General features: G+C 36.0%; 1 protein-coding gene across 6 annotated transcripts in view; it reads left to right on the top strand.

Moving 5' to 3' along the window:
* Nucleotides 1-13771, top strand: part of Lrp1b (LDL receptor related protein 1B) — a 2121147-nt gene that overhangs the window by 1786608 nt on the left and 320768 nt on the right. For all 6 annotated transcript variants that reach the window (XR_010064783.1, XM_063284873.1, XM_063284870.1 and 3 more), the window contains 2 exons: nt 10580-10772; nt 11267-11392. Coding sequence is in view for 5 of the 6 variants with exons in the window: in XM_063284873.1 (XP_063140943.1) it covers nt 10580-10772; nt 11267-11392 (319 nt within the window). In the remaining variant the exon portion in view is untranslated. The remainder of the gene's footprint in view (nt 1-10579; nt 10773-11266; nt 11393-13771) is intronic.

Raw genomic sequence — 13771 nt, 5'->3', positions numbered from 1 at the left:
CAATTGATGGACTAGAGCTTTGCTAGGCAAATACTGGTTTATTATTCCAGTCTCCTCTTTCTCTCTCTCTCTGTCTCTCTCTCTGTCTCTCTCTCTGTCTCTGTCTCTCTCTCTCTCTCTCTCTCTCTCTGAGATATGTAAGTGTGTGTGTGTGTGTGTGTGTGTGTGTGTGTGTGTGTGTTTGTGTGTACTATGTGGGCATCAAACCAAGGGCATATATCACTATTTCATTTTCTCTATATTCTATTTTCTTGCAAACAAACAAGCAAAGCAAAACATGTTTGCATTTTGTTTACTTTGATTAGCAACTATACTTGCATGTAATTGTAGTTATATGGAATGATGTAAACAATTTCTATAGGAATATGGATTTTTCTCTCCACCATGACCTGGTCTGTGTCTGAAATCCCTAAAAAAATAAGAAAGAAAACATATATACAAATTCTTTAATGTAAATTTTCTGTGATATCATCAGTGCCACTGAAAACAAGAAAGCAAGTTAAGTGCCGGGTTTGAAGTAATGGACCAATTTTGAGATATAGTTATGGGCAATAGTTTTTCGGGCAATCTGTTCAAATTCTAAAGCATCCTTGGATGACATCACTTTTCTTTGGGTAGAGATTACAGGAGTGGCTCTGACCTCCAACTGAGGTAGGCCAGGAAATGGAAGCATATGGCCTTGTTGGTTCTGAGTTTCTATTCATTTTCTCGTGTGTGTGTGTGTGTGTGTGTGTGTGTGTGTGTGTGTGTGTACTTACATGTTTTATATAACAGGATCTAGTGCCAGTCTATGGAGATGAGATGATTCTCTGAGTCTGAAATGAGTATTTTGTTCATTGCTGATGGATATTGGAGGCCCATCATACTATCAATGGTGTTACACCACGACAGATGGTAATTTCTTGTATGAAAAAGAAAGCAATGAAAGCTATGGAGATTAAGCCAATAAGTAGTTTCCTCTGTGGTCTATGCTTTAGTTCTCACCTCTACATCATTAACTTCATTTTATAAAATTTCACAAAAAAATTTTATTTCTAGTATTCTAAAGACGAAGGAATTAGAACAAGGAGCAATGTAAGTCTAGATTCTGGACATGTGAAATGTTCTACATAAGAACCCAACTTCCTGACTCCAGAGGCTATGTACTGTGGTACAGCAAGTGTGAGTGCCCTCACTCCCTATTGAAATCTGGGTCCTCAGTGTGTTGTTGATAATGTGGCATCTGCATGAGGTTGAGCCTTGTGGTAATTAGAGGGTTCCTAAATTCAAAAGGGAACCATGAAATCCTTGTCCATCAACTTTCTGACATATACTTCCATTTCTTCTGTTAACTGTGATGTTATCTGCCATTATTGTGAGATCATCGCTTGATTCTAAAGAACAGTTATTCCTATCCTCCACTTTACTGAATTTTAACTACATCTACTGTATACGCACACACACACACACACACACACACACACACACACACACACACACATATATATATATATATATATATATATATATATATATATATATATATATATATATACCTTTTCAGCACAGTTTTAACACCTTGAATATAGTATCTAAAGTAATACTGGAGTTTTGTTTAAAAGTCTGTGAACTTCTGAAATATTAAGATTGACATTCCATTATGGCATGGACATAGGAGCATTTGATTTAATATACTCCTCTGACAAACCCTTCACTCTTCCCTTAAAATATTAAAAAGACAGGAGAGTTGTATTTAGGCAATGGTCTAGGGAGTAGCATTCTTGAAATATTCATCACAGGTGTATGGGATTGAGAGGGTGATGTCTATAGTCGTTCAGGAACCCACTCATCTTGCTGACATCATTTTTAAAAGAAAAATATTTTGTTTCTGTGCACACAGATCTTGAAGTTTCAATTAGATATACCTGTTATAAGCTATAACTAAATATATGCTTCAGGGGACACAGACTTAATGACTCATTTATTCACAAATCTATAGCAATAATTACTGAACACTGAATATATTCTGAGTATGTGTTCTGGAAAAGATAAAACTCCAGGTTCCAAGCCTTTCAATAATAATTGAGAAGGGCATAGTGACAGCTTGCTCTGTGTTCTCTTGAGTGTTCTCTGCAAATGCTCCTCTGGGCAAACAGAAGATGATTGGGTGCAAAGAGTATTGATCCTTGTTTTTGGATAGCCAAGCACTGACACATCAAAGAAAATTCATAAAATCTTGCATTAAATTCATAGGTGATGTTTGTGGAATGGATTAATAACCCATTAAACTCACAGAAAAGGTATATTTTCTTTCAAAATTTACTGTTTATGAAATTTAGAAAATACTCCCCTTGCTTGAAAGGAGGGAAGAACTTTTTTCAGTCAAAATTGAGTGATGCTGGATTTGACATGTAGATTCTTGTGGGCCTGATTCTCGTTTGTCTGCCTGAATGACATGCTCCACCATGAAAGAGGCTACATATGATTTAATTAGTTACAGAATAAAAGACAGAATAAGTCAATTAACTTACAAAGTCCATTGACATAGCCAGTATGTTTGGATGACATAAAATAAGAAATTTCTTTTGTAGGTCACAAGTGCTACGTAATAACACTCTTAGCTTTTGAATTAGAGGAAACTAGTGGTTTATAGTTATATAATATATGTTCCAAATGTTTTAGCTGATATTCAACAGGGTGTAAAGCAAGTTGTGTTGAGCAGAGAAAGAAAACCCTAGCTATTGGTGGTTCTGGTTATGACCTTGCCACTCATAAGAATCATGAATTTGCAATTAGTCTGCAGAGTCATAGGTGTGGTGTGTTCCAGAGCGAATTACCCATAGCACAAACCCACGCTTCATCTCAGTCTGTATAAATGCATCTCACTTAGAGTTTTGAATAAGTATTACTCTTGGCAGTTATAATCCCAAGTGAGGATGAGGAAACTAGCATACAAATGTTACCCAGTTATCATTAAAATGTTTTCAATGCTTATGAATATGAGATTTTCTTCTACTTAGACCATTGTGTAATCCAAGGGAGGGCTCACAGTCTTCTCTTTCCTTGGGTAAGGAATAATGCTTGTTTGCTGTTGTCTTTTGGCTGTCTCATTGTAAATATCAGGAGGACCAAAAAGGAGCCAAAAAAGGTTATTCAAAGACATGGCATGTGACTAGAATATCTGCATATACATTATGTAGGTCACAAATGCTATGTAATAACACTCTTAGCTTTTGTGTTAGAGGAAACTAGTGGTCTATAGTCATATAATGGATATGTTCCCAATGTTTTACCTAATATTCAATGGGGTATAAAGCAAGTTGGAGATATATGTGGTGAATGGCTGTTGAGCAGAGAAAGAAAACCCAAGCTATTGGTGGTTCTGGTTATGACGTTGCAACTCATAAGAATCATGAATTTGTAATTAGTCTGCAGAATCATAGGTGTGGCATATATATATGTATATGTGTATATATATATTGCATATATGTATATATATATATTCATTATGATGGCAAAATCCTAACAACAGGGGCCTGAGGCAATTGGTTATGCTACATTCACATTCAGGAAGTTGAGAACTATCTTTCCTCTTGCTCAGGTATCTTTCTCCTGTTTAAGCTCCCCAAACTCAAGCTTAGGGACTACTGCGTACACTCCTCTTCAGTGAGCTTTCCTCCCCATTCAGTCTAGTGGTAATTCTCCACAGATATGGGCAAAACTCCCTAAATTATCTCTCTCATGTGTGCCCAGAGGCTTTTCTCCAAGATGCTTCATATCTTACCATGTTAACAAGTAACAGTAACCAGTTTAACTTCCAGTTGTCCTCATTAGCTCACACTATATATTTCCTACTTCAAGTTTAATTGACTCAGTTCTCATAAAAGCTTGCAATATCCCGAGGAACTCTGAGAGGTAGAAAATGGAATTCTTACTCTCTGTTTGAAGGCAAGTTACCTGGATTACTGAACTGATTGCTGGAAGAGTTTTTAATGAGATAGATGGAAGAGAGAGCACTAATGGTGTGGTGATGTTTAGGTATCTGGGCTTTCTGAGTTAAGAATAAAATAACCACAATATGGAAGGCTTTAGACTGATTTGAAATTTATTGTTTTTAAGTATTTAGCTATCAATACTAAATACTATTAAATAAGACAGCTCTTTCTAAAAAGTAAAATAATATGCTTATTATATTATATACTGTACAGTTTTAAGTTACTGACTTAGCAGCCCCTGCTCATGTCAAGGCTAACCCAACAGCAGCTATTTCTCTGAAATGCGTAACATTCTTTGGTGCACAGCCATGTTTCTAGCCAACCTGTCATTTTACTTAACGATCATTTATGAGCTTGTCAGAGAGGAAATCACTGGAGCATTTAGATGCCTCCAATTTTATACTGTTTACCACACAATATCTGAATGTACAGTCTATGTTTGTGCCCTGTAAATCTGAATTTTCTTCATTGATTGATTGATTTGGGTGCTTCAACCAAAAAGATATCAGTGCAGATGTAAATGCCAACAGGCAAAAGGCATGTGGCTAGACATGTGAATTTCTGATATATAAATTTCAGATTTATAGTACATACTCTCAGAATTAATTTTATTGTTTATCTGAGAAAGCATATGTGGAGTTAAGTGTCTGTGCAGAAACAATTTTTCTAAAAACATGACTTATTTTGAAAAATGGAGCTATTTATGGATTTAAAGTGAAAATGCATAAAAACTACAGTATAAATTAGATATTGCACATTATAGACATTCATGATAACAAAGCATCTACCTTGTCTCTGAAGATACTGATTAGGCTTGAAAGATACAGTGCTAAACACATTTAATCTGGAAATGGTAATGCATGATTGAGCTTTAATCAGAAATGATATGGCAGGAGTTTGGTTCATTATTGGTAGAATCTATTGTACATTCCATGAGTAATTATACTTCATTTTATCTTGCTTTCCCCTTTTAATGTGTCAGCAAACATTGAAAAGTAACTAGTGAACTAAATCAGTGTTTGACCTAATAAGAGATGTTACCATGACAATGGACATTTGGTGACAGCTACTACCCATGAAAATTAGTTTTGATTTGAATCTTACTGAAAATTTTCATTATTATTCATCTAACGATCTTTATTGAATATTACATTGTGTATGTAAAATATTATACTGGTAAAATGAGGGAACAATGGTTTCAGTAATAAACTAAAGTGAGTTTTTGTAGTTCCTACTTGTAAAACCAAATGTTGACATAATTAACATAGATCTTGGGCATATTGAGTCTTAATCAATTTTAGATCACCTTGAATAATTAATTAACCTTGTCAAGAATCAACTCACACCATCAATAAAATGATCAAAGTAACATTCATCACTAGTATTATTATAAATGCTGACTGAACTGAGTATTATGTATCTGTGATGGGTAGCACTGGTTGTTAATGCAGTAGGATCCCTTAAAGTGTCCAGTGCATCTCTAGGTGTGTTTCCAGGAAGGTTTAACTGATGAAAGTGACCCACTCTGATTGTGAGTCACAACATCCTGTGGGCTGAGGTCCTAGACTGAATCAAAAGGAGAAAACCAGTGGAGCACAAGTCTCTACTTTTTCACTATGAATATGATGTGGCCAACAGCTTAATTCTCCTGCACCCAAGCCTTCACTGACATGAAGAAAATTAACCCTTCCTACATGACACTGCTTTGGGCTGTTATTCTGTCTCAGTAACTAGATGTTATATATATCATATATACTATGAAATGATAATTCCTTACTGATGATTGAGAATATTGAAAAATGAATAAATGAATAATCATAAGTTTGGATGACAGAGTTAAGAAGTCCTTTGTCTCTAGATTTACCTTTCTCTCCTGAACAGTAGTACTATCCTTGGTTTGGATGAACTCTTTTTTTTCTTTTTTTTGGAGCTGGGGATAGAACCCAGGGCCTTGCGGTTGCTAGGCAAGTGCTCTACCACTGAGCTAAATCCCCAACCCTTGGATGAACTCTTAATGGTCTTGACCTAATCCTAACCCTAACCCTAACCCTAACCCTAACCCTAACCCTAACCCTAACCCTGCAACTCGTTTTATTATTATCTAACTTAGATTTTTATTTAAAACCTTTAAAACTACAAACTAATTGTGGTGGAAATAGTTCATTTAATACTCTGAATAGCAGGTAATTATTTTCAGGACAGAACTAAACAAACTCACAGTCTCTCTCTCTCTCTCTCTCTCTCTCTCTCTCTCTCTCATTGTTTTTGTTTTTTTCCTTTATTGAATTTTTTTATTTACATTTCAAATAGTATTCCCTTTCCTGGTTTTCCTGACATAAGCCCCCATCCCATCCCACTCCCCTTCCTCTCTAAGGGTGTTCCCCTCCTCATCTGCCCCCTCTTCCCACACCCCCTAACATTAACCTACACTAGGGGTCCAACTTTGGCAGGACCAAGGATTTCTCCTTCCATTGGTGCTCAACAAGGCCATCTTCTGCTACATATGCAGCTGGTGCCATGGGTCAGTCAGTCCGTGTATAGTCTTTCGGTAGAGCAAAAGAAGCCCTCTACATGTCCTTTCCAGTCTTATCTTGGGATGTTTTTCTTAGATGTCTAAGTTTGTGTCATTCAACTTTTGCTTAGATTCCCATGGTTCATGATCTTTGTAACACTTATTGCTCAAGGACCTGTCTTCTTTCATCTCTACCTGCTAATCTCATCTCCCTTGTGCCTGGATGACTCTACTGATCTTCCTGTGGCCATTTCTCTCTAGTTTTTACTGTAGTATAATCAGAAAGCTGTCAGCAATGGGTCAGGCAGGATCTATTGAACTTCCCTCATTAACTTATCTTGAATTGGAAGAAAAGGTGAGTGCAAAATTGTGTAAAGAAGAAAAAAAGTGATGTATGTTTCCTTTTTCTTTACTTTTTTCCCCTAGTATATATTTTGATTGTATTCTTTTCTTCTATCCTAGTTCCTTCAATATCTCCCACACCATTTTCTATTCTAACCTCGTTTCTCTTTCACTGTTTCTTTCAAAACCAAAAGCAAAACCAATTCATAATAAACGATACAAACTAAAATCCCAAACCACAAAAACAAAACAAAAAGCACATAAAAGCCCAGATTCTCTTAGGTCTATATACTTCCTGGCCATAGGGCCTGGCCTGAAGTGCAGTTAAAATACCCAGTGTTATTCCATTGGATAAAACTGAATGTCCCTTTCCTAGTGAATATCAAATGTAAATAGTTTCTAGGCTAGGTATGGCGATTCAGAGTGTTGTTGTTAATGGATTTTTTTTAATCAAACCACTCTAGTCAAAGATCCAGGATCTGTGCAGAGAGGAAGACTATACCGTCTCTGTCATTGAGGCACAGCAGTAATGGCACACATATGAACTCACAGAGTCTGTGGCAGCACACAGAAGACCTGAAGAAGTTCAACCAGAGAAAATCCCAACACAGAGAAAATAGGCCCAAAGAAATTTAAGTGGTGAAAAACATTATTTGTGTGTAAAAACATTTTTTATTTTTACACTTTCTCCTTTATAATTATTTTTTGCCAAATATATTACTCAAGTAGTGGCACCACTTTTAACTTTCTTAGAAATGCAAATGTCACTTTTATATGTTGTATGCACCGGAATCTCAGTCCTTTCTAAGCTGAGGCAGGAGAATCATACATTTAAAGGCAATGGGACAACATTATAAGACAAAATAATACAGACTATCAGCATCTAATTAAATCCAATTAATTAAAGGATTAAAAATAGGAAAATAACTTTGAATAAATTACATGTGAGTAGCATTGATTTACAGAACAGAAGTTGCTCCTAGAGTAAAAACCAATGATGTAATTGTTTTAACGAAAAGACAATTAGCAGCTAACTTGGGATGAATAAGGTAGAGTTTGGGGGATATCCAGAGGATGATATTGTTAATAACTTCATAATTATGCTTTATGTAGGTGGTTAATAGAGACAGAACTTTACATTGAAATACCACATTTGTAACATTTTATGTTTCTTCAAGTATTTTGGTGCCCTATAAATATTTTTATCACTTTTGAGAATTTTACATATAAGCACTGTTTTTACATCTTTTCCCCCCTCTTCACTCCATCCAACCCTTCAAATGCTATTCCTTTTCCCTCTCCAATTCATGGCTTCTCCAACTGTAATTATTGCTGTCCCTTAGACTTGTTTACGTATATTTTACCACCCACTATAATTATTTGGTATTGCTCAGTATACATGTTTAAGGCTGAATACTTGGGATTAGATAAACATTGGGGGTTACTGTCTAGATAATAAATATTCTCTGTCTCACCTATAGATCTTTATCTAGTGCTGGGGCCTTGTAAAACTCCTGCAATTTTCTTTGGCATGTCAACTAGTGTTACTGATCAAGGCTAGTGTAATCAAGCATATGGTTGAGATTTTTATGGGGGCAGCTTCCTTGTCATGCAAAGATGCTGGCTAACAGCAGACATCCTGGTTCTCTTGCTCCTACCATTTTTCATCTTTCATCTATTTCACAATAGAGATTGTGTAGTAGATTTATCATGTGGGAATCCACTTGATTAGTAACCATGTTGCCAGTGAGTCTTTACATTTTAACCACTTGTGGATTTTGGTAATGATCTCTGTTAGAAAAAGAAGCACCTTCGATGAGAGGGATGAATTACACTCATCTGAGGGTCTGAGGGTAAGTATATAGAATGAAATTAGAAATAACACTAATTTAGGACTCCACTACCACCAGCATACACACATGCCTCATCAACCACAAGTAGTTACCTGGGTTTGTAGAACCAGAAATTAATTTCTGCTTATTGATCAGGCCTTAAGGCCTAATTAGATGCCTGATGGATAGTGCTAAGACATAAGTACCATTATTGCATCTTGGGGGGACAGCTTATGTTCTTGGTCAATGTTGTAGCTTGCAGGAATCCCATTTGAGTAAGGACTACTGATATCTATTTTTTTTCTCACGTTAAATTGTTCCCCCTCATATCATGGAGCTAATCACCAGGAAGGAGGTCAATTCCTGTAAGTCCTCTGCCCACAGTTTATGGTGTTTTCTGCAATTGAATCTTACCTCCTAGCTCAAGGATGCAAGCAAAGACAACAGAAATGTTGTTTGGGGGCTCTGTATTTTTTTAAAAGATAGTATTGTGAGGTAAGCATTATTTCCCAAGCGGCATAACTTCATTTAAAATATACAAATACAATTACACATAGTGTATTAATTTTAAGCAATCATAGAAGTATATGATTCCTATGTCTTTTTCAAACATCTACATTGCCCTCTCTCCCACATCCCATATTAAGGCTTCCCTCTTCTACTTTTCTTCCATTTCTGCTCTGTTCTAGTCCCTTCTGTGGTCCTCTTTCTATCTCCACATACTCTCACCTCAGGAACTTTTTTTAAATTTCCTAATTACTGTAGTTTCTATGGATTATATGTTCCTTCCTAAAGATTTAGAAGTAGCCTCCACAAACAGGACAGAATATCTGGGTTTTTTTTTCATTTTTGTTGGGGGTATTTCACAGTTTGTTTTGGGTACTTTGGTATAGTAATTTCTATTTTTATTCATTTACCTCAAAACGTTGCTATTTTATTTTTTCTTAAACCCGAGAAATGTTCCATTTTGCATTTGTATTACACTTTAATACATATGTATTATCCATTTGGCGGTTGAAGGGCATTCAGGTTGTTTCATTTCCCACTGGATATGAGGAGAATGGCAGTGAATATAGCAGAGCAAGTATCTGTGGAGTAGAGCATCCAGTGTTTGGGGCAGATACTGAGGAGTAGAAGAGCTAAGCCATGTGATAGACTTATTTTGGATTTGAGGGGATTCTCCACACTGATTTCCAGAGTGGCTGCATCAGTTTGCAATCCCACCAATTGTTACTGATGGATCCCCTTTACCCAAATCTTTAACACACATCACTGTATTACTGACTTTTCCTTTTTCCAAGATTTCTTTTGGCAAACCTTTTGTGCACTTAGGATATAAAACTATTTCCTCCTAAAATTTTACTATTTTATTAATTTGATTTGGAAAACAATGTCTTCAAGTTTATGCACATTATCAAAATTTTAGTGGATTGTTCCTTTAAGTGTGATACTAAAATTACAGTCAGTGTAAGATCTAGGGTCATAAAGAATGTTTTCCTATTTTTAGTAACAGGGTATAATTTTTTGAATTCTTATTAAATCCAAGTATTATTTTCAACTTCTTTCAAAACTTTATGTACAAAGTTTGGCATTTGCAAGTAAATTGACTAATTTTATTTCTTCCAGAAGAATTTCTTCTTTTATCATCTTTTGCTTGCTTTATTATACTTTTTGGACCCCAGTTCAGTAGATGTTATTTTCATATTCACCCTTGCTCCTCTTTTTATTCTATTAATATTTTGAAGAAAACTTAAATAGTTAAAATAAATTCTATAAGTACTATGATGGGACATTCAGTGAAGTTATGATGTGATGGACCCTACTGTGTTTAACTACTTTTCATCCCTCACTTTGTGGAATAAAAAAAGAGTATCAATATCTGACCACTTATATATTGAATAAACTATAATTTATTTCAGGTCATTGTTAAGTCTGGACCGGGAACTTTCCTTAGTCTGGCAGTTTATGACAATTATATCTTCTGGTCAGACTGGGGACGAAGAGCTATTTTGCGTTCCAACAAGTACACTGGAGGAGAAACCAAAGTTCTTCGTTCGGATATTCCACATCAGCCAATGGGAATCATAGCTGTTGCTAATGACACCAATAGCTGTAAGTTGTAATAGGAAATATTTCCTAGCTCTACAACCTGCCAATTTTTTTCTCTTTAATGAACATCACACTTTGTGATCTTACTAACTGGGAGGTAATATTCAGACCTTGAGTATTTAATGTATCATGTATCAATATGCTGAAATGTTTAAATAACTTCTACAGAATTCAACTGGTCACCAAAAGAACAATTTCTCTTTTTAATTGCTTATAACATTGTACTGTATTCTTTATTCCTCATTATCTTTGAAAGTAAAGGTTAACATTCCTGTGCAAAAATTATCTTCTTGGCAGATTTGCATCTGGGTTTATAAATGCTGCAGTTGTTCTAATACAGAATTGTTCAGTAGAAAACCCTTTTATAATGCCACGACATCCTCAAAAGTCCTGGGTGTCCTAGAGGTTGAATCAGCTCACCTGTTTACTGGTTACTTATAATTAATGGGGACTGTGTATTCATTACAAAGTATTACCCGCAGGCCTCTTCCTTGCAGGTGAACTCTCTCCTTGTGCATTACTAAATGGAGGTTGCCATGACCTCTGCCTTCTAACGCCGGATGGAAGAGTGAATTGTTCCTGTAGAGGGGATAGAACATTGCTGGCTAGCAACAGATGTGTGAGTAAGTAAGGAAAATCTATGGAATATGCTTAAAATATATTGAAAATATAATATTGCATTGTATTGCAGTGGATTTCAGGCTTTTTTTTCCTGTTTATTAAAGATTCCAGCTCTTCTCTTCATGTGGTTAGTAACAGTATCCGAGATAATAACTTACAAGTCCCTGAGACTGAGGGCCTGACTGTGTTAGAATTCATAAGTTCCTGCATACAAGATCCTCTGCCAAATTATAGCTGTGGCTCTGAGACGCTTGCAATTATGAAATTAATTACAGCTGAAATAAACTAGAAACCATGCAGGAGATCAGCAGCCATGCAGTAAGGCCCTTCGTAGGCTATGGCAGTGTGTAAATGAGAGGAAGTGGCTCACACTGCTTATTTGTAATCATTTCCAAACTGCTAATTAAGAATGTAACATTCCAGCCTTGCACAATGTTTATTCCTCCCAAAGGCATTGCAGTCTTTAATTAGTACCATTACAATACACCCTTATTAACAGCACAATTTCCAAAATAAATAATGGTTCAAGTGTTTCAATATTGCCAGGAAAAATTAGTAAGCAACATAAAAAAGGTTAATTTTCTTTTAACACTGAAACTTTGCATGTAACAAAGGTGGAAAACGAAACATCTCATTAGAAATTGGTGAACTCATTTTCAAAATGTGCCAGTTTTGACACATTTTTCCCTAATTTGTATTCTCTTCTTTTATCATTTATGCTAGGAAATTAACAAAAGAATACGTGAAAAATAAGTATTTTCATCTTTATCTTCATACTTCTTTGTCCCTTGTTTACCAGGAGGATCCTTTCTTATATTTTCTATGTGCCTTTTTGTTCTGAATTACAAACAAGGGCACATCTTAGTAAAAAATAAAAATTTGATTTTCTGTAAGACTGTGTCAGAACAAGGGAGAGGATGCTGCTACTACTCAGGTCATTTTCATGCAGATAAACACTTTCAATAGAGTGTGTCTCAAATCCCCAGATCTTTCTGTTGCCTACATTTCTCTGAGTTGATCACACAACGACCTGAATTACATTTCAGTCTGCCTTTGTGGGTTACGTACTAATAATGATCAGGGCCTGATGCCGTGGGCACACATGGAGCATGAGTCATACATTAGAATCAATCATGTTTCTCCCCAGGTCATACTGTAGGGCGGGGTTCATGCAGTGGCATGGATAGAGAGAGGCAGGGGAGTGTACAGCATGCAGTGTGGACCTGTTGCAACAATAACAATAACAACAACAACAACAACAACAACAACAACAACAACAACAACAGCTTATGTGTAGCTGCCCCAAAGAAGCTACCTGCCTCTCTGCTGCTGGGGAGTTGAGGCGCCAAACCAGAAAAAAATATTTTAAGCATACAGAATTGCAGTGGTGTGGAACTGAAGTGAGGCACTGGGCTCCTGAAGGGGGACAAATCGCTGTGGAGGCATTTTCTATCAATTATGTATTTGTTTTGAAATCCTTTTGTCCATTTGCAAAAACCACAAAGTGGCTTCTGCCTTCTTCTTGTCAACCCGTTGATGAGAAACCACAATATTTCCGATAGATATTTGCTAACAGTGTTCCTGCATGTTTGTGGCCACTGTCATTTACTGACACATGCGTGAGGGTAAATGAGGAAAAAAAAATGTTCTCACTGTTGGCAAGCTATACAGGTATTTACATCTCCCACGACATTGTCAGTGTTGTGGATCTAGTTAACATCAATATCCATCAGAAATAGGAAGGGCAAGCATGCTTCAATAAAACATTCATCATGTAAGAAAATGTGAGGAAAGGCAAACCCTGAAAATAGACAGAAGCAGAAAGTGTTCAGTGTTATGTACCAAATGCATACACGAGTGTGATTTCTGCTTGGACAAAAATTATTTTGCATTATACATATATTCTATTTTCATTCTGTTGCTGTAATAAAACACTGACTGACTGAAAGCATCATTGGGAGAAAAGTGATTCATTTTATACCATAACTTACTGTCCATCATTGAGGAAAGTCAGAACAGGAATTCAAGCAGAACCTGAAGCAAAAGCAGTAGAGGGATGATGCTTCTGACTTGCTCATTTGTGTTTGTTACACAAACCAGGAGCAAGGTCACAGGGTTGGCCCCGTCCATACTGAGCTGAGCCTGCTTACATCAGTCAAGAAAAATATCTCACAATTAGGTCCAGAGGCTATTCTGATTTGTGCACGTCTTCAGCTGAGATCCTCTATCCTGAGGTTACTCTAAATATATCAACATGATAAAAACCTATTATCACAGAAAACATACTTACAAAAAAATTATACACACTGAGAAAATTGTGTTTCTACAATATATATAATATATATAAATATATAAACATATTTATATATATATATGTATAT

This window comes from Rattus norvegicus, chromosome 3 (assembly GCF_036323735.1).
Source record: "Rattus norvegicus strain BN/NHsdMcwi chromosome 3, GRCr8, whole genome shotgun sequence".
Taxonomy (NCBI): domain Eukaryota; kingdom Metazoa; phylum Chordata; class Mammalia; order Rodentia; family Muridae; genus Rattus; species Rattus norvegicus.
Note: the sequence above shows the minus strand (reverse complement) of the source record. Positions and strands in the feature narration are given on the sequence as shown.